Source organism: Vanellus vanellus (assembly GCF_965231255.1).
Source record: "Vanellus vanellus genome assembly, chromosome: 12".
In the NCBI taxonomy this organism is placed as follows: Eukaryota; Metazoa; Chordata; class Aves; order Charadriiformes; family Charadriidae; genus Vanellus; species Vanellus vanellus.
Window position 1 is genome coordinate 22,543,163 of NC_138917.1, and position 24,650 is coordinate 22,567,812.

General features: G+C 65.0%; 1 protein-coding gene across 5 annotated transcripts; it reads right to left on the bottom strand.

The window, feature by feature from the left end:
- Positions 1-344: 344 nt before the first annotated feature.
- RIPOR1 (RHO family interacting cell polarization regulator 1) lies at positions 345-24,650 on the bottom strand. 5 transcript variants are annotated; one of them, XM_082489218.1, is made up of 23 exons: positions 19,343-19,486; positions 13,371-13,497; positions 10,912-11,061; positions 10,518-10,596; positions 10,195-10,218; positions 9,631-9,684; positions 9,370-9,522; positions 9,220-9,283; positions 9,098-9,141; positions 8,743-8,868; positions 8,393-8,541; positions 8,033-8,162; positions 6,065-6,877; positions 4,959-5,098; positions 4,427-4,601; positions 4,126-4,261; positions 3,818-3,979; positions 3,536-3,694; positions 2,980-3,176; positions 2,800-2,883; positions 2,419-2,509; positions 2,121-2,184; positions 345-1,369 (listed from the first exon to the last, which is right to left on the bottom strand). In XM_082489218.1, the coding sequence occupies exons 1-22, from the start codon at positions 19,359-19,361 to the stop codon at positions 2,162-2,164; spliced, it is 3,099 nt and encodes a 1,032-aa protein (XP_082345344.1). In that variant the 5' UTR covers positions 19,362-19,486; the 3' UTR covers positions 345-1,369; positions 2,121-2,161. The 5 variants fall into 5 exon arrangements, with proteins under 5 accessions (XP_082345344.1, XP_082345343.1, XP_082345342.1 ...); XM_082489217.1 differs by lacking the exons at positions 2,121-2,184; positions 19,343-19,486 and adding an exon at positions 24,621-24,650; XM_082489216.1 differs by lacking the exon at positions 2,121-2,184.

Genomic DNA, 24,650 nt, shown 5'->3' on the forward strand with positions numbered 1-24,650 from the left:
GTGCCAAATCTTTACGAAGACGGGTTCAGCTGGGCAACCTCCATCCCCGGCTCTCTGGGAATGGGCCGGGGAATGGCGCCGTGGTGTGTTCCCACCACAGGTACAGAAGACAGTAGAAACCAGGGCTGTCCCGGGAACAGCGACAGCGTTCCTGGGGCAGCCCTGGTTTTGGTGGCTCCTTGGGTCGGACAACCCCACCGTGTAGCCTCAGCGATGCCACAAATCACAATTATGCCCCGTGAGACATCCCTTCCCTGCCACCCTCCAGCTACGCTCACCCCCAGCTTACCCTGCGCCCCCGGGGCAGCAGGGGCCGAAGAAAAACCCGCACGGCGACACTGTCACTCAGTAAAGGTTTGTTTTTATTTCTGGTTTAAAATCAAAATTAGTTGTTCTCTGTAATTACATTATATATAGATTTATAGAGACATTATAGAAAAGAATTTTTTGCTTTTGTTTTTCTGCAAAAATCTGTAAATAAAAAATAAAATAAAACAACGATGACAACAACAAAAAAAAAAAACAAAGGTGGCAGCTTCTGTCCATCTGTCTGTCCCTCTGTTGCTCCTCCTGCCCCTGCCCTCCATGGCACTTCCCAGCGGACCAGGAAAGGCTCTGGGCTGGGGGAGAGGGGGGGGCCACATCTCGCTACGCTCCCTACAGCCACGGCCAGGGAGGGACAGGAGCATGTGGAGCTGGAAAGAAGAAACGCCAGCAGAATATATTAATATCTCATATTTCACTTTATTTAAGTCCTGAGGGGGGGGGACGACACTCCAGGTGGCAAAAGGGCAGCAGTCCCCGCAGCCCCCTGGAAAGAAACGGTGTGGTTTCCAAAGTGCAGGTCCTTCCAGGACAGGGCACGTGCCCACGAGCAAGAGGAAGGCAAGAGGAGGCAGAGAAATCCGAACGTCTCCCTGCCGCTCCGGTCCCAGCAGCTGGAGCCGCTGAGGAGGGGAGGTGGGGGGCAGGAAGGTTGGGCTCCCCCCGTGTATTTTAAATAGCAATCAGAGGGTGGGATGTGCAGCGAGATCCCCCCCCCAGCCCAGGGGTGCAGAGGTGGCACCCCGGCGGGGCCGGTGGCAGGGGAAGCGGTGCTCCGTAAGGCAGTGTGCGGCCGCGCATGGCGAGCTGCCCGGCGAGGGGAATACTGTGGTGCGCTGCCGAGAGCGGGGAGCTGCCGGGTCCCGGCCGGCCGTAGTCCATTCAAGCCCGGGTGGCCCAGCGGTGCCTTTGCCCTCAAGGGATGGCAGGTGGGTTTGCGTGGCGACTCAGAAAGCTGTACTGGCCATGCTGGCTGGTGCAAAGATCCTCGGGAGGCTGTCCAGGGTCTCCTCCAGCCGCCGGTGCGCTGATTTACCGTCTTCCCCTGCAAGTACACGCCGCGGTCAGTAAACTGAACTGCAGAAGTTCTGTCTCCTGCTCATCTGCAGCTGCCTTCCCCGGCTTTTCCGGGCAAACGTGGCTAAGGCCTGCCAGAGCTGAGCTGGTGTGCTACGGCCCATGGCGTGGAGACCTCTCTTGTCCTCCTTAGCACACCCTTGGGCAGGTCCCAGTCGGGATTGGGCTCAAAAATCCCCGAGAGCTCCCGATGGAGATGTTGCAAATCCTGTTCTTCAGCTGCCTGCCGTACCCGTGCCCACACGGGGCAGGGATCACCCACGGTTTGGGCTGCGGGAGTGCTGGCTTGGGGACAGCCCAGCTCGGGCCAAAGGGGCCAAGGACACCGGCTCCGGCGTCTCAAACAGCTGTGCACATCTGCATGCACTGGCATGGGGATCCCGAGGGCTTCCCCAGGACCCCTGGGGCACACAGAGGGATGGACACATCCACACTACAAGCTGGCTCTGAGATCTTCACCTGGCAGCCCCGCACGCACATCTGCCCCCAGCGGCCATCCCCCAGCAAGAGGTGGTGACATGGACAATCTGCTGGGACATGGGACACGAGGCGTCTACATGTGCCGGGGTGCCACGGGGATGGGCTCTATGAACAACCAAGACACACAGACTCCAAAACGTGACATGGCTGACAGGCTCTAAGACGGAGACATTCGTGAGCAAAGCGGCAGGAGCAGGGACGGGGTGAGGGGGGGACGAGGACGGCTCACGTGTCCCAACCTGTGCAGCAGCTGCCGCGATCTGGAGGCCTAGAAACCCACTCACATGGTTCTCTCAGTGCCATCTAGCAAATGATAAATAACAAGCAGGCTTAGTGCTCTGTGGCCACTGGACTCCTGGCCCCCGCTGCCCGCTGCCCGCTTGCTCTTGCCCGGCAGAGCTTGGGGCACGATGAGCCAGAGTGCGCGGGGTAGGCAGGCACCAGCCCCAGGACCCCTTTCTCCCGCCGGCACTGGGAGATGCCACTCGGGATGCGGTGGGTGGGGAAGAGAGCAGAGAGAAGCAGCGGGACACTCACCACACAGCATCAGGCTCTGCTTGGCTGCCTCCCGCACAGGCTCCTTGTCGGTTTGGCACAGGTAAACCAGCTGCTCGATGCTCTCCTTGGCCTGCAGGACAAGGGACAAGGGGTTGAGTACGGCTGGCAGCAGGGACACAGCCCGGAGGGGACGGCAGCACAGGGCACTGCAGCCCCATAGTGCAGGAAAGCTCCTCGTCCCATCCCTTCCCTCCTCATTCCCCTGTCCCTGCCCGCTTCTCCGGCACATTTGGGACACCCCCAGCTCCATTCTCCCAGGAGCAGGAGGTTGTGCAGGTGTGTCCAGACTCGCCGGCCACATGCGATTCCTCTTCCTCTGCAAGATATAGCTCTGCTGCCTCCTCCCCGCGTCCCTCTCACCTTCAAGCAGCCCAACGCCGCGCACCCTGCCACGCGCGTCTGCACCTCCTCATCCTCCAGCTGCTCCAGGTAGCACACGAGAGCCTGGGAGGGGGGTGACACATGGCGGGGGTCAGTGCCACCATCCATGCAGAGCTGGAGAGCAGCACCCCCGGGGTCCCCGGCTTGCCCGGCACGTACCCGTTGGCGGAAGCGGGGGTTTTCTGCCAGGCTGCGGAGCTGGGCCGACACAGCGCTCACCACCTTGCTGTTGCCCTCCACGAGGAGCAGGCTCAGCGCCTTCAGTCCTTCTTTCTTCAGGCGGCCCTCAGGCATGCGCTTCAGGGCACGCAGCACCACGTCCTGGTCGTCCGAGTTGAGGTTCTGCGCCAGCAGCGCTGCGGGGAACCGCCGGCTGAGCTGAGGTGCGGGGAGCCCAGTGGCACTGCCCACACACCCCATCCCGGGGCACCCTGCACCCATGCCGGGCAGAGGTGGCTCCACGCAAGGTGCCAGCACATGGGGCTGCTGGGGCACCCAAGCCAAGATGCTGGGGACCTACGGCAAGGAGCCACAGTGCTCAGGAAGGCAGCGCGGGAGCGTGCTGTACCCTGGGTCAGACCTACTTGCCCACCTAAAGGATGGCTGAGCCTCTGGGGGACGCTCCAGGGCATCACAGCGGTGCTACAGGGTGACCCCCCACGGTGATGGTCCTGCATCCCATGCCAGGGTCTAGGGAGGGTGGGAGAGCACCCACCTTCCTCTGCCAGCTCCATCACGTAGGTGTCGAGCACCAGGGGGCCCAGTGACTCAAAGTGGCTCCAGTACTGGAAGATGGTGACCTGTTCGCCCTGGGTGCTGCCGGGCCGCCGGGGCAGCCGCCGATTCAGCACGTCCTCCACCAGTTTCACACACACTGCGGGAAAGGGCCAGGGGTCAGGGTGCGTGACACCCCTCTGCGGGGCTCCTGGCACCCCGCTCATGGTCACCGAGTGGGGCTGGTGACCCTCTCCCCGAACACCCCTGGGCACCCGCTCACCGGCATCGGCCAGGCCAGAGTGTCGCTCGCTGATGGGCGCTGCGTATTGGGCGCTGAGCACCTGCAGGAACCGCTCCACGGGACAGGTGTAGACATTGGGCACCTCCACGCAGCAGTCCCAAAGGGGCAGCACCCCCTCCTTCCGCGTCGAAAACTGCACCACTGCGGGGACAGGGTGCTGTCAAACCTCCCCGGGGCACGGCGGCGGGTACAGCCCCACGCTGCCCAGCCATGCTGGCGAGAGGGGACCGAACTCAGCACAGCCCCTGGGGTGGCATGGACGGTCCCCTTTGACTGCGTGCCTTTACCTTCGGCGGCAGAGCTGGCTGCTCCCGCTCGCTCCTCCGTCAGCTGGCAGACGATCTCCAGCACTTGCGCCTCCCGCATCAGCCTGTCCAGGGCGTACATCTCCTGGCACCGCAGGGGACCGAAGGTGCCCAGTTTCTGCAAGGCACGGCCATACCGGGGACCTCAGGGATGCAGCTCACCGCCCACACCTCAGCCTCCATGCTGTGGCAAGACACCCCTCGAGGGAAGACCCACAGCCCACCCCCAGGGCTTCCCTCCCCAGGACGTCTCCTGCCACCATGTCCCAGCCCCTGTCCTCACCAGCAGCAGGCGGTTGCAGTTGTTGAGGTGAAGCACCAGGGCCTTATCCAGGAACTCGTTGCCGGTGCTTAAGGGGTCGGTGCTGGCCTCGGAGCCGCTGCACATGCCGGTGTCGTCTGCCCCCGTCTCGCCAGCGCTGGGGGCTCTGCTGCCACGTCGGGGTCTGCCAGTCCTCCTGCAAGTCAGGGAGAGACCGAGGCAGCAGGTCAGCACAGGAAAATTGGACCCAGCCCTTCTTCACCCACAGGACAGAGTTTTTGTAGGACCTACAGTATCACGGCATCAGGGCTGGGTGAAGGACCAGGTCCCAGGGGCACAGGGGCATAGGGGCTGCCTCCCAACCCAGCCCCCATGGAGAGATGCGGGGTAGAACTGTGCCACCAGAAGGGCCATATCCTGCTGCTTCTTGACCTGGACCTGCCCTGAGCTGTGATGGTGCTTGGGCACCCAGGAAGAGCTGGGCACCCCCCATCCCAACTGCCCCAGGGCCGCATCCTGCCCCGCACCCCGTCCCGCGAGCCCCACTGTGCACCTCTCATCTTGGAGAGGCTCTTCCTCAGAGCCCTCCGAGTCCTCCATGTCGGAGGTGTTGAGGAAGCTGAAGCTCTCCAGCGCGTGCTCCACCGTCAGGCTGATGCTGGAGGCTCGGCTGAGGAAGACGCCCTGCTTCTGCTGTGGAGGAAGGCATGGCGGGGTCACATCCTGGCTCACCAGCCAAAATAGCCCTGCCACCTGCATCCCCGGGCATTGCCATTGGGCATGGCTCCATCCCCCTTGTCCCAGGGCACTGCCAGGTGAGATGGACCTGTCACCCTTGGCCCCAGGGACTGCCATCAGTGATGGCCTCATCCTCATTGTCCCTGGGCACTGCCAGCCAGGAAAGCCCCATCCCCGTCATCTCTGGGCGCTGCTAGCAGGGATGATCCTGTCCCCCTTGTTGCCAGGCTCTGCCAGCTAGGATGGCCCTGCCACCCTCATCCCTGGGCACTGCGAGCAGGGATGGCCCCATCACCATCATCTCTGGGCACTGCAAGCTGGCATGGCCCTGTCCTCATCATCCCTGGGCACTGCCATCAAGAACGTCCCTGTCCCCACTGTCCCTGGGCACTGCCAGCAGCGACAGCCCCATCCCCAACACCCTTGGGCACTGCGATCAGGGATGGCCCTGTCCCCATCGTCCTGAGACACTGCCATGAGGGATAGACACATCCCCACATCCCTGGGCACTGCCAGCAGGGATGGCCCTGTCCCCATCATCCCTGGGCACTGCCAGCCAAGATGGCCCTGTCCCCATCGTCTCTGGCCACTATGAGCAGGGATAACCCTGTCCCCACCGTCCCTGGGCACTGCCAGCAAAGATGGCCCCATCGCCCTTTTCCCTGGGCACTGCCAGCAGGGACGGCCCTGTCCCCATCGTCCTTGGGCACTGCTAGCAAAGATGGCCCTGTCCCCATTGTCCTGGGGCACTGCCATGAGGGATGGCCCCATCCCCATCGTCACTGTGAGCAGGGATAACCCCGTCCCCACCGTCCCTTGGCACTGGTAGAAAAGATGGCCCTATCCCCATCGTCCCTGGGCACTGCCAGCAGGGACAGCCCTGTCCCTCCCCGTTCCCGGGCACTGCTGGCAGCCCCTCACCAGCAGCATCTCCTCCAGGCGCTTGAGCTCCCGTTCGAGGGGCTGCAGCTCCGGGAACTGCCCCCGATAGTCATCCAAGGCCGAGCCCAGGAGGCCGATGGCCTCCTCCAGACCCGAATCCACCGCCTTCCCCCGTGGCACCTCGGGGACGCCGGCAGCCAGCGGCGGGGCTGGGATGGGCCTCTCCTCTGTGGGGGTTTGTGCCGGCGCCGCCGTCACCCCGGTGCCGCAGCCGCCCTGTGCCGGTGCCTGGCTCTGCACCGCCGCCGCCCCGCTGGCCTCCACCTCGCAGGCGGTGGCCCACGCCACGGCGGCGCGGGGCTTGGCCTCGGTGGCCCTGTCCTGCCCTGCCTCAGTGGCTGCCACCGAGGCGCCGGGGAGGGCGTCTTCGTCCCGCTCGCCCATCCCTGTGTCCTCCGGGCTGGGCGCGGGCTCCCAGGGGCTCTCCCCAGCCTTGGGCTCCATGGTGGCATCCACGCTGGCCTCGCTGATGTGGCTCAGAGTCCGGGAGTAGGGCACGTGCCCGTTGGCCACCGCATCCTTCTTACGGCTGGCCGGCTCCTCCGGCTGGCTCCCAGTAGGGGGGACGCTGATGCCACCGGCCCCGGGCCCGGCTCCAGCCTCCTCCGGCTGATGGGAGAAGGAGATCTCGATGGCGGGGGCAGAGGCCTGCACCTCGGGCTGCACGATGGGCTTGTGCGCGGCATGGCGGGCGCTGCCGGAGAGTTGGGGGCTGGAGGAGTCGTCGGAGGACTCGGAGGAGATGGACCAGGCCGTGCCGTTCTCCAGCTCCTCCTGGCGCCGCAGCATGTTCTGGGGGAGGAGGGGGAGGAAAATGGTGTCAGGCAAGACCTTCCTGCTCCTCAGGCTGCCTTCCCTTCAACCAGGGGCAGGATCCGGCCAAGCCCGAGGACACCGAGGCCACTGCGACCCTCGGCAGAGGTTGCCACACCGCCATGGCTCTGCTGGCACAGCAGGACGAGCGGCGAGGACCTGGCAGACCATGGCTGCCCCTTCCAGCCCTGCACCTCACACCACGCCGGGGGGAGTCCGGCTCCAGCCCAGCCACGCACGCCCCGGAGTCCCGGGGTGCCAGCAGCTCCCCGGCATGGCGGGCAGCTCCATCCTGGCCACGACGGGGTGTGACACATGGAGCCAAGGACACCACCCGCCATGTCTGCAAGGATGGCGCCAGCTCATGGGGGGGCAGCACCGGCCATCCCGCCAGTGGTTCACTGTCACTGAACGAGTGCCACGCCAAGGCCATGTTAGCGTCACACCAGCACCATGACAGCATCACGCCAGTGCCACGCCAGCAGTGTCACACCAGCACCATCACCTCAACACCATCCCACCAGCACCACGCCAACGCCACAGCACAGCACACCAACGCCACCAGTGCAGGGACACGGACAAGCCTTCTACTCACTAGTGCCCAGCTCTCACATGAGGGCGCACGGACGGAGGAGCGGGGCTGGCCCGGGCAGCCCAGGCCCCCCCCGAAGCTTGGGGAATGTCTCCCCTGACCCCAGCCTGGCAGGATGAGGCCCGTGGGCATCAGCGAGGGCTAGTGAGTAGGAGACAAGGAGCGGCTACGGCTACTGCGGGACGGCCACACCGCTGGGCTAAGCTACTGGCCGGCTCCAGCCCTCGCACTTACGCGGCCCTGCTGGGGCCATCTCCCGAGCTCGGCCGAGGAGACGTCGCCGCAGGAGCAGCTCTGAGACAGCTTCTCGAAGAGTGTCTCCCGAAAGATGTCCAGCAAGGACCAACCGTGCTTGTCGGCCGCCCGCCCCGGGCTCTTGGGCAGAGAGAAGAGGAGCTGTGAGTGCGGGAGGAGCAGGTGCCGGTACCGGGGGGCCATGGCCGTACAGCTGGAGAAAAGCTGCCCACCCCCATCCCCAAGCCTGGGCACGTCCCCGCATGGACCCCCTCCACCCAAGCAGCCCTGTCCAGTGTCACACTTACATAGAAAGCCTGTTCCCGCAGGGACGGCGTGTCAGGCGGGCTCTGGTTGTAGGTGGAGAACCTCTTGTTGACCGTGGAGGCCTTGTTGACGGTGCTGGCTGCTGAGGGCTGGTCGTCCTTGTCGAAGGGGCTGGGGAGGAGAGCAAGGAGGTGAGAGGCGTGTGCCAGTCCAGGGGGGTCTCAACCCCGCTCTGCAGCAAGCAGGACACCACGACGCCATCCAGTCCAGTTCTGGCTTCCCATAACACAGCCCAGTTTTGGGATGGGAGAGACCCCAGGGCAGGCCACCTCTTGCCAGACCATGCCAGGTGTCCCCAAGCCATGCCATGCACTACCAGAAATGCCTGCTGGGGTACTCACTTCCAGGTCACCTCCAGACTGAGTTTGAGGGTGCCCAAGTCATTGATATCCACAGCCACTACCTGGGGCAGAGCCGCAAAGAGGTCCTTGGTCTCGCAGGACACGTTGCCCACCACAACATGGTTGGCCAGGCTTTTTAGCTCCGTCACCTGGGGAAGGAGAGGGAGGAGAGGATAAGATGAAGCCACGGACTTCATGGACGCTGTGTGCATTCCTGCTGTGTGCCAAGATGCCACCACCACCAGATGGCCTCCTCCCACCCCAGTGAGAGTGAGATTTAGGTGAGGTCCTGCAGGGAAGCCCAGGTGGTAGCTGGCCCACACTGCCCCTTGCCCCTTTCTGCACTGTACCTTGATGGAGAGGAACTCGGTGACGAGGGGCAAGAAAACCATTTCCTCGCTGTCCCACACCTGCTTGCTGTTCACCTCGATGCGCCCCCGCAGCTTCCACCGCTGCCGTCCGTACTTCATGAAAATCTGGGGACACGGAGGCGTGGGTATGGGGGAGATGGACCAGGAGATGGATGGTGGCGGGTGCTGGGGTGGTGGGTGCTCTCTATGCATCCCCGGGCATGGCCAGGGACCCACGCCACCCACCACCACCCTGCAACATGCTTCCACGCCAGCGCCCACCTACGCCCCCCAGGCACCCCAAGGACCACAGGGCAGGAGAAGAGCAGATCCCAACCCACAAAGTCCCACCAACCTCGTACTGGTCACCAGCACAGAGCCGGGCAAAGCCTGCCAGTCCTGCAAGAGAAGGCAGAGGGGCGTCAGCAGGAAGCAGGCAGGCAGGCAGCAGGGCAGGGACGGAGCGGGACGCGTTACCTTTCATCCGGACATGGAACTCGCCCAGCTGGCTCTCCAGCTCGTTCTCCAACAGGCACATGTTCTGGAGACAGACGGACAGACAGCACCCATCAGCAGCCACCCGCGGGACCCAGCACCCTGCCAGCCCACCCCAGCCAGCTGCCTCACCTCCGTGTACTCCTTGTAGCCCTTGCTGGCCTCTGCCAGGCTCTCACGTGCCTCCCGGCTGCCCGGCGAGCCCGTGCTGTAAGCCTTGACCATGTTGTGGGCTCCATCGCGGAGCCGCCGCTGGATGCAATAAGCCTCGTAGAGCTCATCTATCTGGAAGGACAGGCCCAAGCTGTGCTGAGGGGCAGGGCAGGGGACAGCACGGCTGTCCCAGCGTGGCACGGAGGGAGCTCCAAAATGACCCCGGTCCCCAGCTCTCACCTTGCTAGCGTGAAACTCCAGGCGACGCAGGAAGCGCTCGATCGACTTCACTTGCTGGAAAAGCAGAGGAGATGGCGTGAGAGGCAGCCCAATCCCTCCGGAGAGGAGCCGCAGGTCAGGATGTGCCCTGCCGCGTGCCCGTGCTGCGGCTGGGACGGATCCTGGCCACCAGTCCTGACCGGGAGCTGCGGGGCGGCAGCCGGCTGGACTGGCCACCCCTGTGCTGCAGCATCCTCCAGCCTCCCCTGCTCCACAGGGTCGCCCAGGAGACAAGCCAGGCTCTGGGTTGCCCCTCTCCCAACCTCAGAGCTAACCCAGGCTCAGCAGTCCCCAACCGCAGCTTTTTTTAGCAAGAAGCGGGCTACAAGCGCCTCTGCTTCATCCCCTGCCCAGACCTACCCTGCCCGCAGGACCCCGATCCCACCCCGCAGACACTCTGCCGCGCAAGGGGGCAGGGGGGGACAGGCAGCGGGGCGGTGCGAGGCGAGAAAGGGGCTGGCAGGAGCACATGCCTGGCGCTCTCCCTGGGGGAGGCAAGGGGGACAGGGCACTGATCCCGCTTACCTTATCCAGATCGTAGAGAAAGCCCTGGAGGAGAGAGGAGAGGGATAAGATGCAGCACGAAGCCCGCTCTGCCCAACCGAGGAGACCCAGCACATCGCACACCCACCACCCGTAGCACGTCGGCGGGGACATGCAGCACCCAGCCAGGGCTGGGGAGTGCCTGACAGTAGGACAGGAGCCCCATAGTCCAACACCAGAACCCGGGCTGGCCCCTGATGTCCCCGTGGCACAGATGGACCACGAGCTGCCCCAGCCATGCCCACAACCCCGGCCGCCTGCCCAAAGCACCGCTCCCCCGTAAGGTTCTTCCCAGCAACACTCACCAGGCGCGAATTCCTCTTGGACTCACGGATTTGGGTGCTGAGCTTCTCCAGTTCCAGCTGGTGGACCTCCAGGTAGGCTCTGGGGGCCAACCACACCGCTGGGTCAGGCTGGGACACCTTGCCCAGGGCTCCTGCCACCCACAGCCCGCACAACCCAGCACATCTAGCCCCACATCCCCACTCCAGCACTCAGGAGCCCACATGTGCCTCTACGTGGGACGTGGTGGGATGCAGAACCCCACGCAGCTCCAGGACCCTGAGGGACTGTGCCCAGGAGACCTGGCATGTCCCTGCCTGGTGAGAGCGGAGACCAAGTCACAGGACAAGCTGTCCCCGTGTCCCTCGGGGGTTCCTCGCCTCCAACCACCCAGCCATGGGGAGCCCCGACACTTACGTCAGGCCCTTCTTGAGAGCTTCGTACACCTCGTCCAGGCGGTTGGGCTGAGGCACCTTGGGTGGTGGGGATTTGTGGGACATTGAGAACATCCTACTGACCCTGGAGCCAGTCTTGCGGGAGACGGTGGGGGTGAAGGGCGAGAGGTTCCTGTGGAGAGACGCAGGCAAACCCGGGTTGGCCGGGGTCAGCACGCAGCACCGGGGTCCACCTGGGTGCCCCAGCCTGCCGGGCACCAGGTCTCGAGACAAGAAGGAGCTCTGGGATGGAGGCCAGGTCCGCCCAGACCTGCCTGCCTCTCCCAGGACTCCCTGGCAGCCAGTCTAACTGGCCAGCGGGGCCGGACGAGATGGGGCCGTGAGGATGAGCAGCACTGCCTGCCCCAGGTGCCTGCAGCCCCCTCGATGCATTTGGCTGCCCCCCTTTGGCTTCCAGACAAGGAGAAACCCACAAAGCTGGTGGTGGAGAAGACCAAGGAGGTAACCTCAACCCAGCAGTGTCCAAGAGGCTGGCCGTGGGGTAGCCTCTGTGGAGGTCTGGGGGTCCCAGACGCCAGTCGGTGGGAGCAAAGGCAAACGGAGCTGGCACCAGCTGCAGCCAAGCTGTGTTCCTGGAGTGCCTGTGGGGACATCTCCAGCCCTGGCCACCCTCCAAAGGGGCTATGCTCTGCTCCATCCCCAGCACCCCAGGTTGCCAGGGGCATGGAGATTCACCCTGTGGCCTGGGCACTGTGGCAGGGTGACACATGCCACCATCGTGCCTTGCCATCATGCGCTCCCAGGGACAGGCAGAGATCCCAGTGGGTGGCAGCACGAGAGCATCCTAGGGACAAGCAGCCCTGTCACCCCATCACGCAGAGGAGCAACATGGGGCAGGGACATCCGCACTGATGCTACGCCTCTCCAGATGTCACCAAACCCACCGTGTGGAGCTGCTGGCTGCCTGTTGCTTCCACCTGCCCCACCACCACCTTGGGAACCTCCTCCGGCTGACCTGAAGGGACACCGACCCAGCACCCGGGACCTAAACACCACCCTTCCTGCCTTGTGCAAGGGAGTCGTTCCCCAGCCCAGCGAGCAACGCCCCGCTCAGACCGGCTCTTCCCTTCCTCCTTCCAATGCATCGTCACGCCACCGGTGCCCAGAAGACACCATGGGCTCCTCGGTTCCCAGCCCCGGGTTGGACCTCCCATCCTGTGCCGCTCTTTGCAGGAGTGGCCAAAAGACTTCCCCGAATCATCGGTGGGGGGGAAATGAATGTCTTGGCCTCCTCCCAAGCGCTTGACGGGTAAGCGCTTGATTTCCATCATCCCTCCTTATTCCCATCCTCCAGAGCCCCTGGAGGCATCTCCCACAAGCATCTCTCCAGCAGCTGTTTGGCTGCGGGCATCCAAAAGTCCTCCCTCTTCCCTGTCCCCAAGCGAGCCCTTCTGGCACCCCTAGGTCCAATGACGTGCTGGTGGCCTGGAGCATGTCACTTGGCCCAGAGGCTGGATGGGACCTGGGGACAAGAGCCGAGCAGGGCTGGAGGTCTCCTCCCAGGCATGGGGAGGCTCTACTTGGGCTTGTGCCCACCCAGTGAAGGTGACCATAGCCTGGCAAGGCAGCTTGGCGCTGCTCTCCCCAGCCATTGGGCTGAGTGCTGTCTCTCCCCTGGCACCAGTGGGTGGACTGGGAGGTAAGGAGCCTGTCTGGGTGTTAGGAAAAGGGATTAAAAGCATTAAAGTCCTGCAGCCCAAAGCCCAAGCCCGAGCATGGCATGCCCACATCCCAAGAACCACCTGTGCGAGGGTAGCCAGGAGCTAGGGACGGTGCGGAGGAGGGTGGCAGGGATGAGCAGTGCACGGGGTGGTTCTCACCACCGTGAGGTTCGGCAGAGAGGAGGAGGAAGGCTATGATGGGACCATAACATCGCCAGCGGCCAGAGGGGATGAGTAGGGAATGGCTGCTCCTCGCCACGCAGCTGACGGGCAGCCAATAAAAACCTTTCCGCAACAGGTTTGAAAGAACCTGGAGGAAACCCTGATTCACGCCAGCCCTCAAACCCCGAAACCAACTGCCGCAGGATGTCAAAGGCCGTCGAGACACAATGCTTCAAAGCCACCCCAGCTCCTTCACCGCACCCATTAAGTGGGACGAGATGGTCACAGGGAAGCTCTTAAGAGCTGCCTGAACTACACCTGCCCCCTCCCTGCTCTGGTGGCAGCAGGCACGGGGCTGCAGGGTGGTCACCGATGACCCGCTGTGGGGTTGGGGTGATGGGCTCTCTCCCCTCTGACCTCGATGCTCCCTTCAGCACCCCCTGCGACATCCCCTGGGTAGCACAAAGATCCCTGAGGGAGATGGAGGGACAGTGGGTTGGGAAGGTGCCTCGGGATGGACAGCAGGTCCCGCCACCGCACCCAAGCCTGTCCTCATCCCTGTCCCCTGTGGCAAGCAGCGTGAGCACCCGTCTCCTACCTGAAGGGCCGGTCGGCCGTCGAGTTCACTCCGGCGAAGGACTGGCTCCTATTGATCTTGGTGACGAGGACTCGGCGCTGCGGGCGCACAGACAGTGACATCGTCGAGTGTGACCTGGAAGGCCTCCCTGGGGGGCACGAGAGAGCGGGGTCACCAGCAGCAGGGTAGGGAAACACACGCAGGCAGAGCTGCCGCCGAGACTGGGATGGCAACGGCACCCATGGGCCAAGGTGGCTACGACACCCACGGGCTAGGAGCCTTCCCTCCCTCTCAGCCCAGAGATGCTCCTCCCAGTGGCACCGGGGACGCAGGTATCCCCAGTGATGGTGTTGGTGCTCTGCCCCGGGTGCAGCAGAGCTCTGGACACCATGAGCACTCAGCCGGGACAGACGGACGGATACGTCCCAGCTCAGCCAAAGGAAGGGGCTGATGCCCAATGCCTACGGTGGCCCTTCCTGGACACGACCATGGCAAACCCTCCGCTGTGCCCCAGCCTGGCCCCGTCTCATCCCCTGGCCCGCTGTCACCCGTGCCACCCCATGGCGGGGGCAGGAAGGGCGCGGGGCCGGACCTGGCCGCCCAGCCCTTCGCTGTCTCCGCACTCGCTTCCGCTCGCTCCAGCAACCAGGAGGGAAACCCACGGACAACAAAGCGCTTTGGAAAGTCCCCGGCTCTGCCGGGAGCTCTGTGTCGGGGAAGGAAAGGCCGAGCCATTCCCTGCCGGACCCTGGAAAGTCCAGCACGTGTCCGGCCCCACAGTGGCCACAGCCATGCCCTCTGCTCCTGGCAGCACCAGAGACGGGGTGCTGGGAGCCCCAAACCCACTGCCTGTACCCGTGGCAGCCATTGCAGTCGACGCCAGCCAGGACACAGCAGATTTCGGAGTTTCGGGGCCCCTACCCGGCTGCCATCCCACATCGCTGGGGACTCAGCACAAGGCAAAAGCAGGGGAGCCCGGGGGTCCTCCTGGCCCTGCCACCCCCGCCAGTGCCAGCTGGGCACAGGGGGCAGACCAACCTGCAGGAGCAGGGCACAGGCAGCTGGATGCTCCGGCTTCATCCCGGCCACCGCTGATGCCAACTCAGTCCCACTGTCCCCACCAGCCCCCAGAGCTGAGCCGCAGGCTGGGGAGCCAGGAGCTGCCAGGGATGAGCCCACACGGTGCCCGGTGGCCATGGACCCTGCCAGGGAAAGCCAGGCAGCGCCTCAGGGATGCACAGCTTCCCCGGCTGGCAGATGGGACCAAGCTAACCCCAGCCAGAACCACCTCCCCGTTCCCTAAGGGGCGTACTCTGCCTTTCCTCCTGCCCCAGCAGCACCAGGAATGGCACAGGGCTGGGGTTCCCACCGCCTCACCGCCATCCCCACTCCTTCCTCCGGCACGGCGCAGCCCGGGAACCCGCCTCGAACCAGCCCGACGTGGCACGCACCTGCTTGGTCATCTGCGGGCATCTCCCCGGCACTGTGGTCCCCGCCACCCCACAGCCATGCCATCACCTCCCCGCACGCCAGGCTGGGGCCAGGCATTCGCAGCGCTCAGGATGAGACGGAGCTGTTTGGAATCAAAGCCAGCCACCGCCGATAACCTCCATCCCAGCAGAGCCAGGACGCAGCAGGTCCATCTGGTCCCCTCTCGGCACTGAGGTCCCAGCCCAGGACAACAGAGCCACTCCGTGGGTCCCACCGCCTCGGCGTAATCTCGGTGCCAGTCCCTCCAGTTTCCAGGACAACGCTGTCCCAATTAAGCTCATTAGGAGGAGCTGTAATCCCTGGCAGCCCAGCTGACCTGCAAGGCCTGGGCAGATTACCCTCCGCAGGGCTCTTTAATCTGCTCCCCACTGAGCACACAAGGCCCATGGCACCCGCGCTTGCTGCCCCAGCTGGGCGTTACCACCGCTCATCTATAGGGAAAGCGTCCACCACCCCTACGATGGGGGCCTCCGCGTGTGGGGCAGGTCACAGCTCCTAAGAAGTGACCATGGCCCTGCCAGCCCATCCTTGTCTGGTCCATGTTGCCATCTGGGGGCACTGGGGGAGCTCTAAGGAGGGTGACCCAGGAGGGAGCCTGTGCCGGGGAGAAGGGTGTCGCAGGGGAGAAGGATGCTGAGGGTGCTGCAGGGGAGAAGGATGCTGAGGGTGTCACAGGGGGAGAAGAATGCTGAGGGTGCTGCAGGGGAGAAGGATGCTGAGGGTGTCACAGAGGGAGAAGGATGCTGAGGGTGTCACAGAGGGAGAAGGATGCTGAGGGTATTGCAAGAGCAGAAGGTTGCTGAAGGTGTCACAGGGGGAAAAGAATGCTGAGGGTGTTGCAAGAGGAGAAGGATGCTGAGGGCATGACAGGGGGAGAAGGATGCTGAGGGCATGACAGGGGGAGAAGGATGCTGAGGGTGTCACAGGGGAGAAGGATGCTGAGGGCACTGCAGGGGGGAAGGATGCTGAAGGTGCCACGGGAGACCAATGCCCCAGCACAATGTCCCAGGAGAGGCAGAGCGATCCCCAGCCACTCACCCGGACCCCTCACAGCCTCCAGCAGCCACCTGCACCGCCTGGGTTGTGCCCCGAGGCACCTGAGGCTCCTGCACTGGCACAGGGAGCAGTGCCATGGCTGGTGGCTGCTGGCAGCACCACGTCCCTGCGCTCCAGCCCAGGGACCTGGCTCTCCCCCAAACACCCCTTGCGATGCACCACACTGCGAGGCCAGATTGCCGGCAGGGTGGGTACACAGACGTGACTCGAAGGGATGGTGCAGCTGCCAGCCAGCCCAGTGCCTGGCCCTGGGCACTGCCAGGTCCTGCCAGCGCCAGCCTGTCTGCCGTGGCACCCCGCGTCCCCAGGCCTGGCACCCTGCAGCCCAGCTCTTGTGCCAGGACCCCAAACCCCCTTCGAGGATGGGGACCACCGTGCCACCGCTCTGCAGGACCCATGCCCCAGGATCCCCGAGGATGCTTGAGCCTGGCACAGGCGGGCAGGCAGCCGGGTGCCGGAGGGCAGCGCTGCCTGCGGGAGGCAGGGCAGGCAGGGTGTGGGGTCTCCGCTCCTGGCACGCTTGGCTCAGGGCGGAGGAAAAAGCCCCAGCGTGGTGCATTCCTGACATTACCGAGATAAGAGGTACCTGGTACCGAAGCAGAGCACGGCCCGGGGCACGCTTGGAAGGGGCCACCGGCCACGGCATCTCGCCCAGGATGCTGAGCCCCGTGCCAGGCTTACCGGGAGGACGGCACCGGGCAGAGCACCGGCACACTCGTGTCCCTGCCACCGGCTGAACCCAAAGCACATCCCTCCCTGTCCCAAGAAGAAGCCACAGAGGTCCTGCCCCAAAGGTCCTGCCCCAAAGGTCCAGCCGCTGCCAGCCCCACCGCCCCCCGCCCTTAATTAGAGCTTCGATGCTAACGAAGCAACCTCCCGACCAAGCTTTTCACCTTGCTGTGCCTGCGCCGCAGACCGCCCGCAGCTCTCCCGTCGTAGCAAACGCAATCCTGGGACTCCGTCTGCCTGTCCGTCCCCGGCCAGCGCTGCCCGTGGGCAGTGGCCGAGAGGGCAGAGCCACCAGATGTGAGCAGCTGGGCAGACGGCACAGCCGGGGGGGTGCTGGAGCCCACCCCGGGGGCTCTCCAGCCCGGCCGCCGGCTCGCTCTTCTCTCGACGCCCCGGTGCTCTGGAGATGATTGGGATCCCAAGAATGCTGGTCGGAGCGGCGGAGGGGGCAGTCCGACCGGCTGGGTTGGTCCCAGCTGGTTTCTGTTTCCGACACTCAGACACCAGCCTCAGGTCGCTCCGGCGGGTTTATCAACGCTGCCCTGGTCGGTGACGCCCCAAAACTGGCTCCCCCCGACCCCTCCTGGCCCCGCAGCCCTGGGAACTGGGGGTGCTCCACCACCATCTCCAGTAATGTCAGTTACTGGAGGCCAGCAGTACCTGGGGTGGCCAACCCAGCACCCCCAAACCCGGGGAGCAGCACCCACCACCATCCAGCAGCACCCACAGCCCCCCCGAGGGGCGTCCCCAGGTGGGGGTCCCCACGCTGATGGCACTGCGGCCACCTCCCCCGGGCACAGCGGGGGACCCACTGTCACCCAACGAGGGCAGGGCACGATGGCCGCGAGCCGGTCCATCCCACCCACGATGGCAAGCGGGGGGGCCTGCCACCCTCCGCCAGAGGGACGACCCCCCCGCCCCGTCCCTGCCCCGGCACCCTTGGGCGCACGGCGGGGATGACCTCGGGAGCCTGCGAACTCGGCCCGTTGGCGCGGTTCCCTCCAGCCCAGCGGCTCTATCCTTGTTTGCACAGCTGCGTCCCCGCTGTCCTAACCCAAACGCGTACCCCTGACACCCCCCCCCCCGCGGCCCCTTCCGGCCCTTGGCCAGCTCCCAGCGTGGGCTGGAGCAGTTCTTCCCTCCCATCACCCCTCGTCCCTCCCCGGCACACAGGACCGGAGCATCCGGGGACCGACGCCATGCTGCCTTGGTCACAGGGAGCCTGGGACGCCTCCGTCCCTCACCTCCTCCATGCTCTGCCTCTTCTCCAAGCAGGCAGGACCCCCCACTCAAAACGCCGCTCCTGCTGGGCAAGGAGGGGGATTGGAGTTTTTGGGGAGTTGGATGAGTTAGTGAACAGCATCTCGGCTTCCCATGGCTCACCCAGGAGAGAAACTCCCGGCCATAAGGAGCAGGGGACGGCAGTTCGGGTGCTGCGGGCAGGGGGCTGGATGGGTGCTGGGTGCTCTGGGCCCCGTGGCGGTGGGGACACGGTGGCTGTATATCCGCCCCGGCAGCCGCGGGAGGCCGGCTGGCTCCTCGAGCCGAGTGGGAGGGCGGCAGGAAAGGGAAGGAGCTGCAAATGGGAAGAATTGGAGGAAGCGCTTATTTACCCCGCGGAGTATCCCCGAGGAAGGGCAGGGCAGGGCACGGCGCAGGCAGACACTCACGGCCGGCTCCCTCGGCCGCGGGGGGGGATCGCTGCCTCCCACCCTGCCATCCATCCCAGTTCACCTCCAGAAGAGGATGAAAGCCCCAAACTGGGAGCCAGGGAGGTGGGCACTGCTGGGGCCGGGGGGTTTCCCAGTGCCTGGCTGAGCTCAAGAACAACCTGTTTTCTAGGATGGCTCCTGAGAACCAGCCCAGGACCACCACGGTCCCAGTGAAGTGGGTCCCCCACCACCAAAGACGCAGACCGAGCACCCAGCCAGGATCCTCATGACTTTGGACACCTGGGGGCCATAGCTCACCTCTATGACCTCCTAGATGGGACCGCAGCCTGGCCAGGGGCACCAGACCCTGCTCCTGAGTGGGCTGTCACCCCTCTCAGAGGTGCTGAGATCCTCTGGAAGGATCCTCCTGAAGAGGGCATAACCTTGCGAAGGTCCCACATGCCACCTTCACCCCTACCTGCTCATCTCCGGGATGCTCTGCTGGGCACCAGTAGCTTCTCCCACCCCCAAATCCTGCCTGGGCAACTTGGTCCCTGTGCTCGAGAGCAGCCCCAGGACCCCCTCTTCTGCCCAGATTCCCTGGGGCCACCGTACTAAGGATGCCCAACCCAGACCTGAGGTCCGTTTGTCCACGTTAGCACGGCTGCAGACAAGATGTGGCGGGTACAATGGAGAGAAAACCAGTTTGCCAAGGAAACCCATGCTGCTGGGACATCTGGGGCGCATCGCCCAGGAGCGGTGGGCAGCCGTGTCCCCTCTCCTGCCTCGAGATGCAGAGCCCGGGTCTCAGCACGGCCAACGGCAAAGCTGGGCAGCCGGCGGGTCCTATCCTGCCACGCACACCCCGTCCTGTCCCAACACCCCATCACCGCATGCCGCGGTGACAACCGTGTCCCTTGCAAGACCTCTCCTCCCAGGGAAGCCGCTCACCCTAAAAAGCCCTCCGCAAGCCCGGCTCTGTCACCCCGGGAGCCTCAACCACTTGGGGGTCCCCAAATTAACGGTGTTTGCCCGGGGGGCCCCGGTGCTGCCGGCGCTCGGTACCTTTTGGTTTGCCGTTCATGGCGGGCTGCGGCAGCACGTCCCCCTCGGGCTGGGGTCAGCGTCCCGTGCGGCGCGGGAGGCTCTTGCTCTCTCATGCCGTCCGTCCGTCTGTCCGTCTGTTCGCCCGTGTGCGGGGCCGGGGCCCGGAGGGTTCCCCCCGGGCAGCAGTCTCCTCCCACGCTTCCCCTGCCCGAGGGCTGACATCACTGCCCAGCGCCGCAGCCCCGGCCGTGACTCAAGGGCTGGGGACAGGAGGACAGGAGGACAGAGGGACGCCCATCCCTTCTGGGAAGGAGGGGAGCCCACCAGCACCGGCTGCGCCGGGAGCAGGGACGGGACGGCTCGGTCCCCACCATTCCCTCCCCAACCGCCTCCCTGGGGAAACTGAGGCACAGGGGAGGGGACCGCACTGCAGGTCACCGTGGTGCACAAAGCCATGGGCAGAGCGGGAGGCGATGCTCACATCACGGCGGGGAGCAGTCCCGGCAGCCCTGCTGCTCACTTCTGCATTGTGCTTTTTTTTTTTTTTTAAATATATATATATATATTGATATATATAGATAGATAGATAGATATATCAAACCGCCGGGGCTTTGCTGTGGGCTTCCCGCGGCACGCGTGCCCGTGGCGTGCCCGTGGGCGCCCCGCAACACCCAGGAGCCGCTGGAAAAAGGGTTGCCTTGCTGAGACGTCCCCAGCTTGTGCTGCCGGGGTCTCCAAAGCCTCGGCGGGGCTGGCCCTCCAAAGAGACTGGGTGCCATTCCTACACGGGCACCGAGGATGCCCCACTCCCCCCGGGGGGTCCTGCTCCCACGGGGCAGTGTGACAGACCCACCTGCCCTCCAGGCCAATGCCAGCGGTACCTCCCGGCCCCACAACTCCCTGGTGGAAAGCAGAGGGATGTCCTAAACAACCAGGGGGACTCAGTGGCACAGATGTCACCCACCCACCCCCCCTCCAGCGCTGTAGGTCCCTGCACGGGTCCTGGTGCCACCCAAGCCTGGCACCCCCCGCTCCAGCTCCGAGGGAGGAGGCTGGAGCAGCCAGCTCCATCCAGGCTGGGACCGGCTGCCATCACCACGTCACCATCACCGGAGCAGGAAAAGACACCTCCCTCCCAGGCTCCTTTCCTGTTTGCTGCTGCTTTTAGAGGGAGGTCAGGACAGGTTTGGGAGGAAAAACACTGGGGGAGAGTCCTGGGGTGGGGGGTGCTCGCAGGGAGCCAGACACCTCCCTAGAGGGTGAGCCAGTTGTGGGGCAGCTTCCCCAGTCCAGAGCTGCTCCCCTCCTTGCTGGTCCCTGAGCAGGATGGGGCCAGTGCACTGCGGGGGAGAAGTGTTTGGGGTTTCCTCGTAGGGTGACACAGCTCCCCCACCGTGGGCACCCACGGTCGTGGCTCTGGAGCCAGCCAGAGCCAGGCTTGGCGAGCTGGGGCTTGCAGCGGTGCCACCAAAGAGCGCTGCGTCCCAGGGCACCCTCTCATCGGGGTGCCCGGGTGGGTGCCCAGTGTCAGCCCTATTGGGAGAGCAGCCGGGGGACGAGCTGGTGAGACCGGGCTGGCGGCGAGCAGCATCCCAGGGAAAAAACACTCCAGGACTGGCAAACGGAGACATCTTGTCACCCACCTGCCCGCAGCCTCCATGCCAGTGTCACCGGCACGGCGGGGAGCCAACAGCCCCGCACGCCACAAGGCACGGTGCGCAGGGACCCATCTCCACCCCGACCTTCAAGAACTTGCAAGGAAGACCATGTCTCCTACCTTGCCGGGACGGGACGCATCCCCACGGCTCTCCCCACCGATGGGCAGAGTCCTGACCCCGGTGGGGGTCACCACCGGGGGGGTGGGGGGCAGGGGGACCACCACCCGGTTTGTCACCCCTCGCTGGGGGAAAGCGTCGCTCCCAGCGCCGCTCTGGGACCGACCAGCCTTCCGCAAAGCCTCTGCCGCGCTGGCAGCCATGCGGAGCCGGTGGCCGGCACACGGCCAGGCAAGGCGCCCGCAGCGACGGCCCATGCCAGCTTGTTTGTTCTCATTAAAGGTTAACAAGAAAACCACGTTAAAGCCGCCGGGAATCGCCGCAGAGGCGCTCCCCAGTGCCACGCAGAGCGAAGGGACGGCCGGGCTTCCCTGCCAGAGGGGTGACGACCAGGCTGTGCCACCCGTGGGGGACTCTGCCTCTCCGTGACCCTGCCTGCGGCCCCGTGAAGGGCTGCGGGGCAGCCGGTAACGCGGGCAGCACCGGCAAAGCCGCGTGGCACCGCACCATCCTGGGCATCAGCCGTGGGGAGATGGCGGCGGGGAGCGGGCAGGAGGTGGGGTCGTGCACGCAGAAGGTGGCAGAGGACGCCGGCGGAGTTCACGGGCACGTGGCGTCCGACATCTCCTCTGAGCACCTCGCGGCGCTCAGCAGGGCTTGCCAGCTTGGGGACACCTCGCCAAGGGAGGGCAGAGGAAGGGCACGAGCTCAGCCAACACCGCCAGGGCCTGGGCGGTAATTGAGTTAAACGAATCTCCGTCCCTGGCCTGGCCGGGGACAGGGAGCAAGCGTGGGGAAGGGGGACGGCCCCCGTGGCCCCGCGGGGCGCTGGTCACCCCGACCAGCTCAGGGGACTTCCCTGGATGCTCACCATCCCGGCTCGGCGCCACCAGCCAGGGCGGCTGCCTCCATCCCTGCCAGGCAGCGGGGATGTGGGTGTAACACCCCAAGCACACCTTTTTTGGGGGCGTCCCCTGTCATGCCCTCCTCTCGCCAGGCCTGAGGAGCTGCCCCGAGCATCTCCACAACAGCCGGAGGTGCTAACAAACCCCTCCGTGGGCAGCCGTGCGCGGAGACGCGTGTACATCACAACCATGGCCAGGCAGAAGAAAAATCCAGACACCCCAGGAGGACGTTCCCATTTCCCTGCCGTCCGTGGGATACGGGACTGGTACCCCAGACACCCCGTGTCCTGCCACCACTGAGTCCCGGGGAGGTTCCCCAGCTGCTCCCTGCTGGCCCCAGCACCACCAGCTGTGCCCACCCAGCATCACCCAGCCCCTGGAGAAGCCACCTTGCTCCAGGAGCACGCGCCCCTGGTGGCACCAGCACCAAAGGCCAAGGGGATGAAGAAGCTATTTCAGGCTGTTCCAGGACAAGCATTCCCTGGACATGGACACTCTTTTGTGACAGGGAATGTCACTGCAGGTGGAAACATGGCATGAAAGGGCACAGGCGAACAGAAGGCACTGCTGGCCAGAAGATGCTGGGGAGATGAGTGCCAGCACATAGGCACCAGCCTGGTGAGAGGCCAACGAGCTCCTGGCCATGGGGGAGACCTAGGAGGTGGCAGTAGGTGACAATTCTGGCCAGAAGACCCACCGTCATGGCTTGAAGGAGAACCACGGTGAGTGACCAAGTGACCTGTGGCCAGGCAAGAGCCATTCCTCTCGTCCTTAGAGCTGCTGGTGGTCACCACCACCACAGTGCCACAACCGATCCCTCTTGACTTTATTTTTTGCAGAAACCGGCAAAGCCAGCCCCCGAAAAAAACCCGGCAGCCCAACTCCGCAGATCATACGCAGAGTTTTTTTCCTGCAGGTCGATGCCCCGAGGGCTGGAGAAGGAGCAGCCCTTGTGCCAAGCCAGGCTCTACCCACAGCCAGGCTGGCACCGCCACCGCCGGCAGCATCCCTTGCCGGAGGGGGCCGGGCACCCCGCATCCGGGCAGGCTCAAGCTCTTCCCCCCCCTTCACTTCCTCGCATCGTCCCCACACGGCAGCAGAAATAGCAGCGATATAAATGGCAGCCCTATAAATAACCCCAAAGCACGAGGCGGGGAGCTCGTCCCAGCCCCGGCAATGGTCTCAACCCACGCAAAGCCAGCGCTCGGTCTGTCTTCGCCGTCCCCTGGGGACCCCAAATGCCAGCTCCCTGCCCACCACGGGTCTCCCAGGTCCCGTCCTTTAAGTCAGAGCCACGGCAGGAGCTCCGAGGCGCCCACCGAGCCTCGGCCACAAACACGGTGGCATCCCAGGGGACATCCCCCCGCATCCCTGCCCACCTCTTCTCGCCGTAGCAGCGGGCACTGGACGATGCCCACCTCGGGCACCCCACGGCAAACCAGGCTGCAAATTCCTGGGCAAAGCCGGAGCGCTGGCCAGGAGCCTCAGGCAGAGTTTGGGAAGAACATCTCTTCCTTGTCCCCACCACCCGGTTATGCCCCCCCAGGTTGCACCCCAACACCCGTCTCATCGTCCCCCATCCCTGCCCTGCCCATCGCCTCCCGCGTTCCCGTGCTCGACCCCGTGGCGTCGTGTCCTCCGCTGGGGCCGCCACCGCACCAGTTCCCACCACCAGCTCCTCTCCGCATGGAGGACCTCCGCCAACCCGGAGCGGCCAATGCCGCCGGCACCGAGCCCTGCGCTGCCTGCTTTTGCGCGGCGTCATAGCCCTACGCCCCAGCCCGGCCCGGGGGGGGGACGCAGCACGGCGTCTCCTCAGCCGCCGGCCACCAGATAGGTCCTCGGCCATAAATGGGATTTGTAGGAAGGGCAGGACTTCTCGGTGGCCTCAGTAGTCTCCTCTGGGAACCTGGCGAGGGTAAAAGCCACTAAGGCCGTTTGGGAGCCCTGGGGTGGCGGGGAAGGAGTTAATGGTGCGAGGCCTTCCCAAGCACTTCTTGGCAGGCAGGGGAGGGCTGGGAGATAGGAGGATGGGGCCAGCAACAAAGCCAGATCTGTCTCATTAATTCCTCCGAGAGCATTCCTCCCCTCCGTCACCCAGGAGGAGGAGGAGGAGGAGGAGGAGGAGGAGGAGGAGGAGGAGGAGGCAGCACCCAGCTGACATGGAGCACCCAGGTCCCCCGGGACACCCCCTTCCCACCCCTCCCCGGGGTCCTGCTGGGGTCTGATGGTGGGGTGGGGGGTGTTGGGGGGAAGATGGGGGTGCAGCCTCTCCTCCGGGACCCACAGCTCTCGGTGTCCCATGGCCACGGGGGACACGGGAGGGTGGGGGGGGGGGACACGGGGCAGGCACGACAACACCCCCCCCCCCCCCTCCGCCTCCTAAAACCCAAGAGCCCACGCATCCCAGGGTGGCGACAGCGGGTGGCTTTGTGGCTTCTCGCCCTGATAGCCCCTCAGCCGGGGCGGTTCCTTAGCCGGGTCACCCCCCGATTCGGGTCCCCCCCTCCCGTCCCCACCGCACCCCGACGGCGGGTGGCACACGGCGACACGTCGTCCGTCCGTCCGTCCGTCCCCCCCCCCCTTTGTGTTCCCCCCTCCCCGGGTGACACTCACATGTCCCAAGAGAAGCGGGGGAGGCGAGGA